The 16975-nt window shown below is 33.5% G+C and overlaps 1 protein-coding gene across 2 annotated transcripts in view; it reads left to right on the forward strand.

Moving 5' to 3' along the window:
* Positions 1-16975, forward strand: part of shakB (Innexin family member shaking B) — a 1117028-nt gene that overhangs the window by 864393 nt on the left and 235660 nt on the right. For both annotated transcript variants that reach the window (XM_073975227.1, XM_073975226.1), the window contains one exon: positions 16622-16778. In XM_073975227.1, coding sequence (XP_073831328.1) covers positions 16728-16778 — 51 coding nt within the window. In that variant the 5' untranslated portion in view covers positions 16622-16727. The remainder of the gene's footprint in view (positions 1-16621; positions 16779-16975) is intronic.

Genomic DNA, 16975 nt, shown 5'->3' on the forward strand with positions numbered 1-16975 from the left:
ATCAACTCCAAATTTTCTTAAACGGATTTCGTCCAAACATTCTTGAAGTCTAAAACCATTATATTGATGAGGCGCATTTTGCCCGTATGAAAGTGTATATATCCTCGTTAGCATAAATGCTCAGGATATAAGCAAAGATCGCTTAGATTGGATGGGTTAACGTTAACCGATCCCGACAAAGTGTCATAAGGTTTTTGGATCAAATGAAAAAATTAGGGGTTTTGCCGATGGATAAATGGCCTCAGGCTATGACTCGTCAAAAGAATGTGGCCTTTAGAGCGATTTCGTAAAATTTCACCATACAAATTCCTACGGAAATAAACATCGGTCAGGGTGTACATAATTACGTTAACTGACCATACATAAAAACATATTAACGTAACAAAGACCACAAAGACATAAGTGCCGAAGGTGCATTAAAAAGTGTCTCTATATATCGGGAAGTATTGTTGTACTTTTGCAGATCAGGTGCATGAAGGAATGGACTTGCATAATGCATATTTTAACTGGATTTGATTCTTTGAAACAATTATTTTAGTTAATCACTGTAAAATTTTTTTTATCTTTTGAAAAAATATATAAGGTAGCTTGCTTTTGCCCACTTAAAACATTATATAGCTCTAAAAAGGACAGCAAGGAGTACTTTCGATGAATGTACAAGTTCCAATACTGTCGAAAGGACTTGTAGGGGCTCAAATTTTACAGAGTAGATTTTGAACCGAAATTTTTGTTGCACAAAGACGAAGAACAATATGACCATTTGCAAACTACAACAAACACAGCAAGTATTCAGACGATACTTACATTTTGTTGATTGCAAACTAAAGAAAAACACTTTAAATTGATTTTTAAATTCAACTTTGTTGACGCAGTCGGTCACTTTATTCAAAAAACAATTCAAATTAGATTTTTCACAAAATATTTCGATCTAACGATCCCACTTCAAGAAGAAGAGTGTCTTTCTAGTGATGGGAGTAATGGCGATGATAATGACTTATCGAGTTCAATAAGGTCTGCGTCCATATCGCCGAGTGGGTTGGGCCGATTCCCAACAATGAAAATTGCAAAAGTATTAAAGAACAGTCATTAAACTGCACTAAAACGAAAGTTTTGAATTTTTGTGAATTTTTGTCCGATATAGTCAATATCCCTTCCACATATAGATCGGGTTCGAATTAAGACTATATAGGACCACTCCCTCGGGTACCTCCCACACAACATTCGGATAAAGTGAAGTTTAAGAGCTCCTAATGGATCGTTTTGAAATGTTTTCAGTAGATTTTTTTTGGCGACTCCCTTTACGACTGTACATTTTTTCTTCCGAAAGGCCATACTTCCTGAGATATTGGCTTAAAAGCTCCAAGAAACCCTGACGGCACGAACCAAAATGGCAAATCCGCAAGATAACTCTCGGCAGTTTCTGTTTGGTGCAGACTTTGCACATCGTGTTATTTCATCCAGTCATGAATCAGGTTAGAATATGGAGTATATCGGACCACTCCTTCGGATACCTCCCACACAGAATTCGGAAAAAAGTGAAGTTTAAGAGCTCCTCTCTTTTTTCTTGTACTGTTACTGCAATATCTAGTTAGTTAATTTTGGATTGACATTAATATGATAACTATAAAACCGCCAATCGTCTTTTACCTAAAGTAGTATTTTTCGAATGAATTGTGAACTCAATCAGATTTTTGATACCAATGTATATCATTTTGTCGTTTTAACTTTTTTTTTAAACAATCGTCTTTAAAAGTAGATTTATTTTATAAATAAACTGTATATTCGAACACAAATCCCATTTCAATATTCCCAGACTATAAGCAAACGACAAGAAATTCCTTTGCTTTGCCGGGTATGGATATACACACTCGTACATACGGACATTTACAATGTAAACCTGAGCAGGTTTGTGTACCATTTCATGTCCGGATATAACTTTTGGCTAAAGCACGTTTTACCAGACGATATGCTACCAAAGACAAACGACCTAAACGCGACATATTCTTAAATTTTATTGCTTACATATGACAGCTGATTGCAAGTGGAAGTTAGTAAATATCTGTATTGTATATAGGGTATGTGTATATGTAACACACAAACATATTCACTTAGCTACACATATGTCAAAGTGTTCCTTTCCTTTAGTTGGTTTCGCGAGAGTTGACAGTATAGGTCACACATGTGCTTTGCTAAAGGAAGTTGACCAAAACAACAGAAAAGTTATGGAATGCCTTTCTCGTTTTTGCCAAAAGACGAAGAATTTTATAACTTTATAATTTATGGTAGCCACAAAAATAGTGTAAGTGTGTGAATTTTCAAGTTTCTTAATGTTTTGTTCGTGGCTTATTTGGAGGAGTATTTTTATTCTTATTTCTTTTTCCATGTAGGAATTTGCAGGAAAAGTGTCAAATGTTAGTTAACTACATGAATATTAAAGTAGAAATTTTTTGGCGAACTTGCACATGGGATTTTGTTGTAAAAAATTCTGATTAAACAGAAAAGATATTGAATACTGGGTCATATACCTGAATAGTTTACTGCTTCGCACAATGGTTCAGATATCGATTTTCCGGTCAATTTTTTGTCGTTACCGATTGTTAATTTCTATGTGGGATTCGATAGTAATCATATAGAAAGTAAGGAAGCCAAAAAATTAGACAACATTTTGGAAGGTGTTAGGTATGTAGGTGTTAGGCAAAAATGATTGTTGTCTTTGAGAGACGTTTTAATTAATTACCGTTGCATTTGCACAAAGTGAGCTATTTTATTTTTTCTACGGTACTTAATTTTAGCGAATTTCCAACTTCAGTGGAAAATAACTTTAAAGGAACAACATGGAACATTTCGTTTTCGCAAAACAACGCTTGAAAAGTTCTTCCCTCAGCCACTATATACTTATGTACTCGTCCCGTTCTGTCCTTTTAACGTCTTTTTTTAATTTAACGAAATTACATGCGTAAACATATGTGTCTATGATGGAGCGCACGATAACTCTCGAACGGATAAACCGATTCGGTCCAAAATTTGGCTTTCGTAATATTTTGTCCTAACTTAGTTTAAGTTGGTTATGTCGAAGATGGGTTATGTCTGTCCCCTCCTTCCGGTACCTCCCTCACAAACGTTCGAAAATATTTGGAAAATTTGTGCGCGCTAAAACTCTTGAAGGGAGTAACCCATTTATTCCATACTTTGCACATCGTGAAATTTCTACCAGACTTATATGGGGTTTTAATATGGACTCAATCCGTCTATTCCTTCGGCTACCTCCCACACAAAATTTACAAAAATTTTAGGACCTGTTCTCGGATCGCTTTAATTTTTTGTTGTAACAAGTAGCCTGAAAGCTGCAAAAACCCATATGATCCCGGGTGTAGTGGTTGGAGAGCAAGATAACTCTTGAACGGATCAACCGATTCCGTCCAAACTTTGCCATTCGTAATATTTTGTGCCAACTAAGTTTAAGCTCGAAGATGGGTTATGTCGGTCCCCTCCTTTCGGTACCTCCCCCACAAAAGTTGGAAAATGTTCGGAAAAGTTGTGCGCACGATAACTCTTGCAGCGAGTAACCGATTTGGTCCGTACTTTGCACATCGTGAAATTTCTACAAGACTTAGATGAGGTTTCAATATGGAATCAATCGGTCCACTCCTTCGGGTACCTCCCACACAAAATTTCGGAAATGTTCAATTTAGAACCGGCTCTCGGATCGCTTTGATTTTTGTTGTAACAACTTGCATTTACTTCCCCCCATACAACGGTACAAGCTTCATCAAGGGTAAGTCCATACTTCCTGAGAAAATAGCCTGAAAGGTGCAAAAGTCCATATGACACCGTGTGTAGTGGTTGGAGCGCAGGATAACTCTCGAACGGATCTGACGATTCGGTCCAAAATTTGGCCTTGGTAATATTTTGTCCAAACTTAGTTTAATTTCGAAGATAAGCCATATCGTCCACACCTTCAGGTACCACAACTTCAGGTACCCCACAAACGATCAAAAATGTTAGGAAAAATTGTGCGAGCGATAACTCTTGAAGGGAATGAGCGGTTTGGTCCATACTTTACACATCTTAATATATGTACCAGATATAGATCAGGTTCGAATATGGACTATATTTTCCCACTACTTCAGGTACCACCCACACAAAAGCTCGGACAAGTTCACTTTAAGACATGCGCTCGCATCACTTTGACTTCTATTGAAGCAATTTTCATTCGCTGTCTTAAATACAACGGTAAAGCACTTTCAGGGTCAAGTCCATACTTCTTGATAAAACAGCCCGAAAGGTGTAGAAAATGCCAATGGCAGCCTCTGTAGTGGCTGGAGAGCCACGATGACTCTCGAACTTATCAACCGATTTGGTCCAAAATTTGACCTTCGTTATATTTTGTACAAAATTAGTTTCAGTTCGAAGATGGGCACTACCGGTCCACAACTTCCGGTACTCCTCCCCAAAATAAAAAACGTCACTTAAATGGTATGCACGATATATCTTGAACGGGGCAACCAATTCGGTCCAAACTTTGGATTTCCTAACATTTTGTCCAAATTTAGTTTAACTTCTATAATGTCCGCAGTTTAGGATCGAAGATTCTTTGGAAATGTATACCGATACTGTTCACTAAGGTCCTGTTTACATCCATATTATGTTTTCGTGGACAAGTCCATGCTTCCTGGCATACTGGTCCAAAAGTTGTATTATGACTAGACAGCGGAATTTTATGCAACCCCTACTTTTGGTCCGATTCATGTCAAATTTTGGGACAGGGCATGTAATAAGCATATAATGGATTAAATTGCAATCGAAACATATGACATGTGCAAAATTATGCAAGATGCATACATTTTTGCATATGCAAATACCAAATTTCACCCATTTCGGATGAATATTGAGGCCACAACCTTCTATATACCAGAAAATCGGAGGTACCGTTCTTTAGGGACTATATGAAGACGTAGACCTATACCGAAAAATTTCAGGTCGAAAGTTTTATATCTCAAAGGAGGATTTAATGCCAAATTCCAGCCATTTCAGAGGGATATTGAGGTCACAACCTTCAAAATACCAGAAATCCGGAGGTACCGTTCTATGGGGGCTATATGAAGACGTGGAACTATACTGACAAATTTCAGGTGGAAAGTTTTATACCCTCAAGGAAGACTTAATACCAAATTTAAGCCATTTCGGAGGAATATGGAGGCCACAATCTTCAAAATACCAGAAATCCGGAGGTACCGTTCTATGGGGTCTCTATGCAGACGTGGACCTATACTGACAAATTTCAGGTGGAAAGTTTTATACTCCCAACGAAGACTTTATACAAAATGTCGGCCATTTAAGTGTGATGTAGAGGCCACAACCTTCAAAATATCAGAAATCGAGAGGTACCTTTCTAAGGGGGCCCTATGCAGACGCTGACTCATGCTGACAATTTTCAGGTGTAAAGTTTAATACCCCTAACGAAGACTTAATACCACATATCAGCCATTTCAGTGAGATTTTTAGACCACAAATCCTTGTATATGGTAAATTTCAAATTTCCTTTACAATTCCATAGAAAAAAAATTAAAAATTTTTTTGGCGAGCACACCCGCCATTTTTGATACATGGGTTACGAAAACAATCATGGTTTCAAATCTGTTCGCGTTCACAAAATTGGATGCTGCACTCAAAAGTTATGGGGGTTTTTACTCTCTTATAAAGAAACAAGTAAGAAAAGCGTTAAGTTCGGTCGGGCCGAACTTTTTATACCCTCCACCACAAATTTCAACCTTTTGGCCACAACCTTCAAAATACCGAAATTCGGAAGGTGCCGTTCTATGGGGGCTATATGATGGCGTGGACCTATGCCTACAGATTTCTGGGGGAAAGTTTAATACGCCTAAAGAAGACTAAATACCAAACTTCAGCCATATCGGTGTGATAATGAGGCTAAAACGTTCAAAATATCGAAAATCGGGAGATATTGTATTATGGGGGCTATATCAACACGTGGTCCTATATAAACATTTTATGGTAGAAATGTTTCTTAGCCTCTGGAAACACAAAATACAAAGTTATAACCGATTCTTTGGTCAAATGGGTCTAATACATTCAAAATCTATTAAAATGACGCGTACTTTATAAGGGGTCTTATGTGGGGACTATACCAAAACGTGGACCTATATAACCCAACTTTGGTCGGAATGTTTTCTGGCCTCTGAAGACACAAAATACCAAATTACAACCAATTCTGTGGTCAAATGGGTCTAATACATTCAAAATATATTAAAACGACGCGTACTTTATATGGGGCCTTATATGGGGGCTATACCAAAACGTGGACCTATATAACCCAACTTTGGTAGGAATATTTTTTGGCCTCTGGAGACACCACCAATTCGGTGGTAAAATGGGACAAATATCTTAAAAATTCCTTAAAACGACGACGCGTCACGCGTCATTTTGTATGGGGGCTATACGAAAGCGTGGACCTACATAGCCCGCTTTCAATACCAAAGTCCTACGTAAATATAACATATTTTCCCAAAATTTCATCAACCTACGTCAATCCGTTCGGACGCTAGAGTGATTTCCACAGACGGACAGACAGACAGACGGACGGACATGGCTATATCGATGTAGAATTGCACGCTGATCAAGAATATATATACTTTGTGGGGTCTACAATGATTATTTCGAGTAGTTACAAACGTAGTGACAAACTTAATATACCCCCATCCTATGGTGGAGGGTATAAAAATATTTAAAAATTTCATTGTGTTGTAATAAGAACATGTATATATGAATAGTTAACAGCATTTGATATCTATCCGTAGATGCTAAAATAGTTGCTAAATTTATTTTTATTTTCGCGGAAAATCAAAAAATATTGAAGAAATCCTGGAGTAAATTTTATTTATTCTAACTCAGAGTCCATAAAAATCTCTAAAAATAAATTTAAAAATACGTACAGAATCTAGACAACGCGTAGAAAAATGTGAGACCAAAATTATAAAGATCGCGTTTATAACTTGCATATTACAGCAACAACAAAGAACGGAAACTTATTGTTGGAAGTTATTTCAAAAATATATTTTTTGGTTAAATACGAAAAATTGGAAAAAAAATGTTGGGAGTTATTCTATTATTTCGCTAAATTTCCATACAAATCCTGATGTATTTTGCTTAAACTTCTACAAGAAAAGTAATTAGTCATCGTGAAAGTATATTTGCTTTCTATAATAAGCAATAGAAATAAGAAGTAGAGAGTAATATTCAAATTACAATCAAAGAAAAAACATAGAAATTAAAAACCGTATAATTCGCGAATCCGTTTAAATCAGTTGAGGTGCATGTGCATTTCGGATACAGGGAGTCCATCTCTATCAATATGCACGGATTTTCCCATGTTTCATTCAGCGGCCAAAGTGTGCCATCAGTTGCATCTTACTATTCAAAAAACCTTCAATTGGGCAAAAATTACGCGATGTCCATATGATTATAAGGTGCATCCGATTTCAATGGCCGCCTATTAAAAATACGTCAATATTTAGACAGATTCGTCAAGAATCGCGGATGTGCCACCACATTCTATTTTGGGATAAATAGGGATATTACTCCCGAATCTTTGTAATTTGTGACACACCTTTTTGGCAAATATTATAATCGCGTATAAAGGATTACATTTATGTAAAAATAATCAAAGAAAATCGCGGTTCAATTCGCGCAATTGTCAAAATATATTTTTGCAGATTTTCCTACTTTCAAGGTATCTATATCCGGCGTTTTAGTGGACGGATTCGAACGCGGAAGAGCTTATTAGATCCAGCACGTAAAAAAACTAAAATCACGCGGGGTTCAGGGGTACCCGTACGACAGTTGTAAATTTTAAAGCCAAAAAATAGGTTTCTTCAGAAAATTTACGCACCAAATTTTCGCCTTTGGACTGCTATTACTAGGAAGCTGTAAGGAGCACACTCATGAGATATACATCAGACGACGTGGAATCGCGAGTTCTACAATCCTATAACTAGTTTGGATTTATTATCTAGTTGCACCCTATAATTATAAGAAAAATTCGAAAAGCACTGAAATCAAAACTTCACAATGTCAGCATCGATTTTAGGGGGATGCAGTGTATATATCGAAAAGTCATACACTAGAACCATGTTGCCCAAGGAGTATTCTTTAGTTCTTTCTTTGAGCACAGGTTTGAATTTTGCGTGGTTTGGCCAGAAATCAAAAAAGAACACAAAAAAACTTGTTTACTTCAACACATTTTTCCCATTTTTATATATTACCACCATCGCAGCTTCCACGAAAATTATTTGTTATGGTCCATATTATGAGATCGTGACTAAAACACTTCAATTAAAATAAATATATTCATATTTTTTAAAATATATTAACAGTTCGCGACTTATTAAATGGTGAACCTCAACTTCAACGATTGTAAAACTTTTTTGAATATTACCATATATTCTTGCATATGGTTTGCATATACTTATTTTATACAAATATGTCAAAATATGCACGATATGCAAAAATTTCTAGGCCTAATTTGTTTTATTTTGTGATAAAACGAGTTTCTGTCTAATCAGATTTTCTCTACGACCATCCTAACCATATATACCTTTGGATAGGATTCCGCTGTCTAATGATGACCCACTGAAAAGAATAGTGGGCGCAATATCTAACGAAAATATATGACTTTCAAAATAATATCCACTTCCATAATGGACTATGTCGGTCCTTTCTTTTAAGTACCGCAACTCTTTTGAACTTTACTCCTAATCCACGCAAGTTCAAATGTCCATAAAGGGCCTCAAACTTCTGAAAAGGCCCTAAATACATTCGATATGTCCCTAGATAAAAGTTTCAATTCAGATAGGCTGAGAATATATCTCTGTCGGCAAAGCCGACTGATACTTTTTTACTTGTTTTGTGACCGTTTTCCCATACGTATTCTACATTCTTTACATTGTTTAAAGTATATGAGTTTTACGAAACCCCAAGTAAAAGTAGTAGTTTTTTTAAATTAAAAAAATATTTTTTGAAAAATATGTTTTTCAAAAATTTCTTAAAATTTTTTCATAAAAACGTTTTTTAGTTTTTTTTTTGTATTGTATATTTTGGGCGTGGTAAGGGAATTATATCGACGACACCCCCATATTTGTATACTTTAATGTTGTTATCATATCTTATATAAAAATAAATAAAAGCAATTTTAATAAAAAATACAACAATAACTCTAACTTCAATACTGCACGATATACTAAAGGAGAAAATAGTTATTACTGCAAAAACGAAAATTCTCTCCATACTTCCCTTCTTCTTCTGCCCCATTAAAACCCAGCTTCAATTAACCATCTTCAAAATAAAAATCAACCCAAATTCATTCAAATAACTTATAACAATATTTGCATAATTTAATATCTCATAGCTTAAATATTTCACTTGTAAAATAATTTATTCAATATTGATTCGTTTAATCGTTTTTTAAACTCTCGTTATCTGCAAGAAATATATAGCCCAGAAATTCCGTTTGTATAAATATTTGCACTTCCGGAAAAGTTGCCTTGCAATGTTCGGTACATATATAAGGTTATACCAAAAAAAAAATGGCAAACAATCGTTTGTTCCACATTTTATTTATTTATTGTTGTCTGTCTATTTTGGTTGTGGGGGTGTTTGCATATTTAAAACGTGGGCATTGTTGAATAGAATCCACATAAACAAAACATTTTATTCAGTTTCACATTCAAGTGTCTATTCAAGGTTTTTAGCCCACACAACTACGTTTCGGGAAAAAAGAACTGTAACGCCAAAAAAAGTGCAACAACAACAAACCAACCAACCAACTGCAACAACAACTCTAGGGGTATTTATGTTAAATTTTGTATTAAAACATTTACCCTTAAACAAAAAAAAAACTAAACCTTTATTTCAAATGTATACAAAAGCCAAACAAAAACTCACACATATATTTAAAATTATGCATATACATACATATATGCATATTTAGCCGCTCTCACACCCCCACAGATGTGTCACACAAGAAAAAGGCATTCACACAAAAAACGTTTCCGTTTACACTCTGGCAAAAAAGCAAAGTGGCAATTTGGTGCTTAAGTTGTATTCTTGTGTCTTCCTCTCTTTTACTTTTCCTGTGGATTTTTTCCACCAACCACCAACAACACCTGCGACAGTGTGATGAGCAACCACCTACGACAAAGAGCTACTTGCATTGTAAATGTGCATAAGTTCGGTTTGTTGCCTCTATAATAGAATAGAAGAAGCGCCTCACCGGTGACACCGGCACCTATACCCAGCACAGAACAACAGTAGCACCTAGTGCAGCAACAAGGGCAATATTCATCGCCAGCATATGTATGTGAGAGGCAGTAATATGTCCTATAACTATAGATCTCTATGTATGTATATGTGGGTGGAAATTGCCAAGACTATAAAGAAGTGTGAAGGTTTCCTTTTTTATTTCGCAATTGTTAGGTTATGTATGTATGTGTGTATGCATTGTTGTGGGTAGATGGTGGGGTGAACACTTATTTCTCTATTTGCCTTAAGTGTAGGTGTAAATTTTGTAATTTTTTGCACAAAATGCCTGCTTTTCATGTAGGTGTATTTTTATGTTTGGCAGTTTATCTGCATGATAGGTGGGTGTAATGTATGTATATGATGCCGAGTGGGGGTGCAGTGCTTGTGATGCTTGTGGTATTATATTTACATTTTGTTTCTGCATCATTGTTCATTCTCATCGCTTTGAGAGTTGTTGGTTGAGAGCACTAAAAAAGGCAGTTAAGGTAAATTAAGAACAATGCAATTGTTTAAGGCAAAACAACACCCACACACATAAAGACAATTATTTTTTTTTTTTTTTTTTGTTTTGCCTTTGGAACCCCACACAAACATAGCAGCTGTATATGTGATAAATACACAAGAAAGGCGTTTTGTGTGGGCGTAATACTACTCTGGTTACAAACTGAATGTCAAAATGCAATAACAACACCACCAACAAAAAATGAACAACAAGTGCAGAGGAAACAACACCACAAGGCAATTGTTATATAGATGTTGGTGTATGTGTGTATGTTTTCTTTTTAAACAATCAAAACCAAATTCCAAAGGATTTGCGAAAAATATCAACAACTCAAATTGAAAATTTTAAAATAAATAAACAAACATTGAATATCCTACAGGATTACATAACATTACGTTCCAAATTGTGTTTAAATATGAAATTAACTTTGTCAGGGGAGAGCGAGACAGATATGTTAACTTTAGTGACAGGTAACATGACTCCTTGTTACAGCATGATAATCCTGAAATAATTAAAGATTAATTTTTCCATTATTTATAAGATTTTATAATTTATGAAATACATTAAGAAGAAAAAAATTTAAAACAGAATCAGCGGGTTTTTGCTGAAAGCTAAATACCCTTAACCTAAGGATGTGCAAAACCGTGCCAGAAGTGGTTGTCCACACTGTACTATGTGCATATCCCTACCTAATCTTTAAAGCAAGGAGTACCTTCGATAACAATTTAAAAACTATCTTCGAACAGCTCTGAAACTACTCTGAAATTTTCTATAAAAAATCCACGATTTTGGCCTGTGAACTTTCTATAAAGATTCACGATTTTAGCCTGAGAATTGTCATTAAAAACTTTGGGAGTACAGACTGAAAATTGTCTTTAAAAAAAATTACGAGTATAGCCTGAAAATTTTCTGTAAAAAATCCTTGATTTTGGCTTGAGATTTTGTTTTTAAATTCACGATTTTGGCCTGATAATTTTCTAGAAAAATCTATGATTTTGGCCCGATAATTTTTTATAAAAAATCAACGAATTTTACTTAAGAATTTCCATTAAAAAAATTCACGATTTTGGACAGAAAATTTTATAAAAAAATCCACCATTTTTATCTGAGAATTTTCGATAAAAAATCCACCATTTTTGTCTGAGAATTTTCTATAAAGATCCACGATTTTTGCTGAGAATTTTCACTAAAATCTTTAGGAGAACAGACTGAAATTTTTTTTTAAAAATTTACGAGTATAGACTGAAAATTTTCTTAAAAAATCGTTGATTTTGGCTTTAGAATTTCTTTAAAAACCCACGATCTTGGCCTGAAAATTTTCTATAAAAAGTAAACGATTTTTACTTGAGAATTTGCATTAAAAAATTGCAATAAAAATCCACGATTTTGGCCAGAAAATTTTATAAAAAATCCACAACTTTTTCGGAGAATTTTCTATAAAAAATTCCACCATATTATGTTTCAGAATTTTTTATAAAATCTACGATTTTGGCCTGAGAATTTTCATTAAAAATTTTAGGAGAACAAACCGAAATTTTTCTTTAAAAAATTGAAGAGTATAGCCTGAAAAATTTCTTAGAAAATCGTTGATTTTGAATTGAGAATTTCTTTAAAAAATCCACGATCTTGGCCTGAGAATTTTCTATAAAAATCCGCCATGTTTGTCAGAGTTTTCTATACAAATCAAAGAGTTTTGCTTGAGAATTTGCATTAGAAAATCAAGGATTTTGGACAGAAAATTAAAAAAAAAATCCACCTTTTTGTCTGAGAATTTTCTATCAAGAATTCACCATTTTTGTCTGAGAATTTTCTATAAAGATTTGGCCTGAGAATTTTCATTAAAAACTTTGCAAATTTAAAAAAAATAATCCTTGGTTTTGGCTTGAGAATTTGTTTAAACCCACGATTTTGGCCTTAGAATTTTCTATAAAAATCCACTATTTTGGCCTGAGAATTCGCAATAAAAATCAACGATTTTTGCTTGAGAATTTGCATTAAAAAAATCCAGGATTTTAGCCAGAAAATTTTATAAAAAAATCCACTTTTTGTCTGAGAATTTTCTATAAAAAAAACACCATTTTGATCTGAGAATTTTCTATAAAATTTGGCCTGAGAATTTTCATTAAAAATTTTAGGAGAACAAACCGAAATTTTTCTTTAAAAAATTTACGAGTATAGCCTGAAAATTTCTTTTAAAATCGTTGATTTTGGCTTGAGAATTTCTTTAAAAAATCCACCATCTTGGCCTGCGAATTTTCTATAAAAATCCACCATGTTGGTCTTAGAATTTTCTATAAAAAATCAACGACTTTTGCCTGAGAATTTGCATTAAAAAAAAGGATTTTGGCCAGAAAATTTTATAAAAAAAATCCACTTTTTGTCTAAGAATTTTCTATAAAAAATCCACCATTTTTGTCTGAGAATTTTCTATAAAGATTTGGCCTGAGAATAATCATTTAAAGCTTTTGGAGAACAAGCTCAAATTGTTCTTTAAAAAAATTACGAGTACAACCTGCAAATTTAAAAAAAAAAATAATCTTTGATTTTGGCTTGAGAATTTTTTTAGACCCACGATTTTGGCCTGGGATTCTTTATAAAAATCTACAATTTGGCCTGAGAATTTTCTATAAAAAATCAGTGTTTTTGCTTGAGAATTTACATTAAAAATTCAGGATTTTGGCCAGAAAATTTTATAAAAAAAATCACCTTTTTGTCTGAGAATTTTCTATAAAAAATCCACGATTTTTGTCTGAGAATTTTCTATAAAGATTTGGCCTGAGAATTTTCATTAAAAACTTTAGGAGAACAAACTGATTTTTTTTCTTTAAAAATAATTACGAGTATAGCCTGCAAATTTAAAAAAAAATAATCCTTGATTTTGGCTTGAGAATTAGTTTAAACCCACGATTTTGACCTTAGAACTTTCTATAAAAATCCACTATTTTGGCCTGAAAATTCGCAATACAAATCAACGATTTTTGCTTGAGAATTTGCATTAAAAAATCCAGGATTTTAACCAGAAAATTTTATAAAAAAAATCCACCTTTTTGTCTGAGAATTTTCTATAAAAAACCACCATTTTGATCTGAGAATTTTCTATAAAATTTGGCCTGAGAATTTTCATTAAAAACTTTAGGAGAACAAACTGAAAATTTTCTTTAAAAAAATTACAAGTATAGTCTGAAAATTTTCTTAAAAAATTGTTGATTTTGGCATGAGAATTTCTTTAAAAAATCAACGATTTTGGACTGAGAATTTTCTATAAAAATCCACCATTTTGGCCTGAGAATTTTCTATAAAAAATGAACGTTTTATGCCTGAGAAGTTGCATTAAAAAATCCACGATCTTGACCAGAGAATTTTATATGAAAAGTCAACCATTTTTGTCTGAGAATTTGCTATAAAAAATTCTAAGTTTTTGTCTGAGAATTTTCAACAAAAAATCCACGACTTTTGCCTGAGAATTTGCATTAAAAAATTCACGAGAATAACCTGAGACAGAGATATACCCTCAGCCTGTGTATATTGAAACAATTTTTTTCCCAAAATACGTATGTATTTAGGGGGTTTAGGGGATCGACATTGACCGTTATGGAAGTGGATCTCCAGCCACAACATATGGTCCATAGGGGGTTTTTACTCTCTTCGGGCTGTTTGCTCAAGAAGTATGGACTCGCCCCTAAAAAAACTTTTACCATCGTAAATGAGGCAGCGAATGAAAGTTGCTTCAACAAAAATCAAAGTGATTCGATATTAGGTCTTAAAGTGAACTTATTCGAAATTTTGTGTGCTCTATATCTGGTAGATATATTAGGATGTGTAAAGTATAGACCAATTCGGCCAATCCCTTCAAGAGTTACCGTACGAACAATTTTCCCGAACATTGCGCACAAACTTTCCGAACATTTTCGAACTTTTGTGGCTAGATCGACTCCAAATTGTCTGAAACACATTTGGTCCAAACTTACTTGGGGTCTAAAACCATTATTTCGATGCGACACATTTTCATCGTATCAAAGTATATGTACCCTCCTTAGCCTAAAGGCTGAGGGTATAAAAAGTAGACGATTACACTGTCCAACAAAATTGAAAAATTTGAATGTTTCAACTGAAATTTTTTTCGATTCTAACTGAAATCTGCGAGTTATCCGGTTTCGGTTTTCTCCATCAGCTCTAGTTCTTGAGGTATAGCTCAAAACTTTTTACGAGTTTTACCCAGAATTTCGTTACTTTCGGATACAAACAAATTTTTTGTGGGTTTTTCGACAGTAGTATATCAAGGACATGTTGTACGCTCGATACAAACAGTTTTTGAAATAATTATGGCGAATATATATAAAATATATAGAAAAAAAAAACGACGGACATTGTGAAAATTGCATATTTTGAGTACTTTAAGGTGCAATTACGTCATCGGGGGAAGTCATAGAATCTTCATATGGCATACCGGATATGCTTAGGGTGTCTATTATACAGTCCATTATTCAAATATATAATATAAAGTTCATAGCGCCCATGGTTCAGCCATAACCTAAAAATCGTAGCATAAGAAGTTTTTTTAAAAGATCCACGATTGTAGTCTTAGAAGTTTCTTTAAAAGATCCACGATTATAGTCTAAGAAGTTTCTTTAAAAGATCCACGATTATAGTCTAAGAAGTTTCTTTAAAAAATCCACGATATTGCCTAACAAGTTTTTTTTAAAAAATCCAAGATTATAGACTAAGAAGTTTCTTTAAAAATCCACGATTATAGTCTAAGAAGTTTCTTTAAAAAATCCACGATTATAGCCTAAAAAGTTTCTTTAAAAATCCAAGATTATAGAGACTAAGAAGTTCCTTTAAAAATCCACAATTATAGCCTTAGAAGTTTCTTTAGAAAACACGATAGCCTAAAATGTTTCTTTAAAAATCCACGATAGCCTAAGAAGATTCTTTAAAAAACCACGATAGCCTAAGAAGTTTCTTTAAAAAATCCACGATTATAGCCTGATAAATTTCTTTAAAAAATCCACGATTATAGCCTGATAAATTTCTTTAAATAATCAACGATTATGGCCTCATAATTTTCTTTAAAAGATCCACAATTATGGCCTAAGAAATTTCTTTAGGAAATCCACGATTATGTCCTACGATTTTTTTTTAAAACCACGATTATATCCGAAGAAGTTTCTGTAAAAAATCCACGATTATAGCCTAAGAAGTTTCTTTAAAAAATCCACGATTATAGCCTAAGAAGTTTCTTTAAAAATCCACGATTATAGCCTCAGAACTTTATTTAAAAATCCACGATTACATGTTTAGAATTTTCTTTAAAAAATGCACGATAATAGGCTGAGAATTTTCTTAAAAAAATCGGGATTATTTGTTGAGCAGTTTCTGTAAAGTTCGACAATTATAGCCTAAGATGTTTCTCTAAAATATTAAAGCCCGAAAACTTTTATTAAAATTTCACGATAATAGCCCAAAAGCTCTTAAAAAATCCCCAAATTTCTATTAAAAACCACTTTTAAAACCCCAAATTTGTTTTTATCTACAAATATATCCCCAAACATTTTCTTAAAAAAAAAATCTAAAAATTAATTTCAGTATAAGGACGTTCGTAGCAACTGCATTTCAACGTATAACTAGTATTATTTTTTATAATAATAATACCCACCGAATACATTTAAATAAAAAACCAATACGAGTCTTATAAATTATTGCCTTACCATTATTTAAAAAATCCAAATTTTCTGTAAATATAATCAATAATTTTATTAACAATATAATTAACAGTTTATGTGTTGTTAATTTTTATTGCAGAGCACTATCACGTAAACTAAAACCTCATTTAGTTGCCGACACCGTTAAACAATATATCAGTCGAGCACAGCGGCCAGCCAAAGGATCACAAGAGCAGCAGCCTAACATGGAGTTTTTACGTGGTGTTTATGCGTTTATGCAAGTGAGTAGATCATCGGTGAGTGTCGCTAATGCCATTTTAACAATTGTACTAATCCATGTATTTCTTCTTTATACCTTTTTTTGTGTTGGTTGTTGTGTATCCTTTGAATGAAAATTTTGGATTCTCTATACCAAACCAAAAAAAAAAAAAACAAACCAAACCAAATTAAATGCTTATTTAATGCCAATCAAAAACCATAAAAAAAAAAAACA

This window comes from Musca autumnalis, unplaced genomic scaffold (assembly GCF_047663935.1).
Source record: "Musca autumnalis isolate F117 unplaced genomic scaffold, ASM4766393v1 scaffold_3, whole genome shotgun sequence".
Classification (NCBI taxonomy): domain Eukaryota; kingdom Metazoa; phylum Arthropoda; class Insecta; order Diptera; family Muscidae; genus Musca; species Musca autumnalis.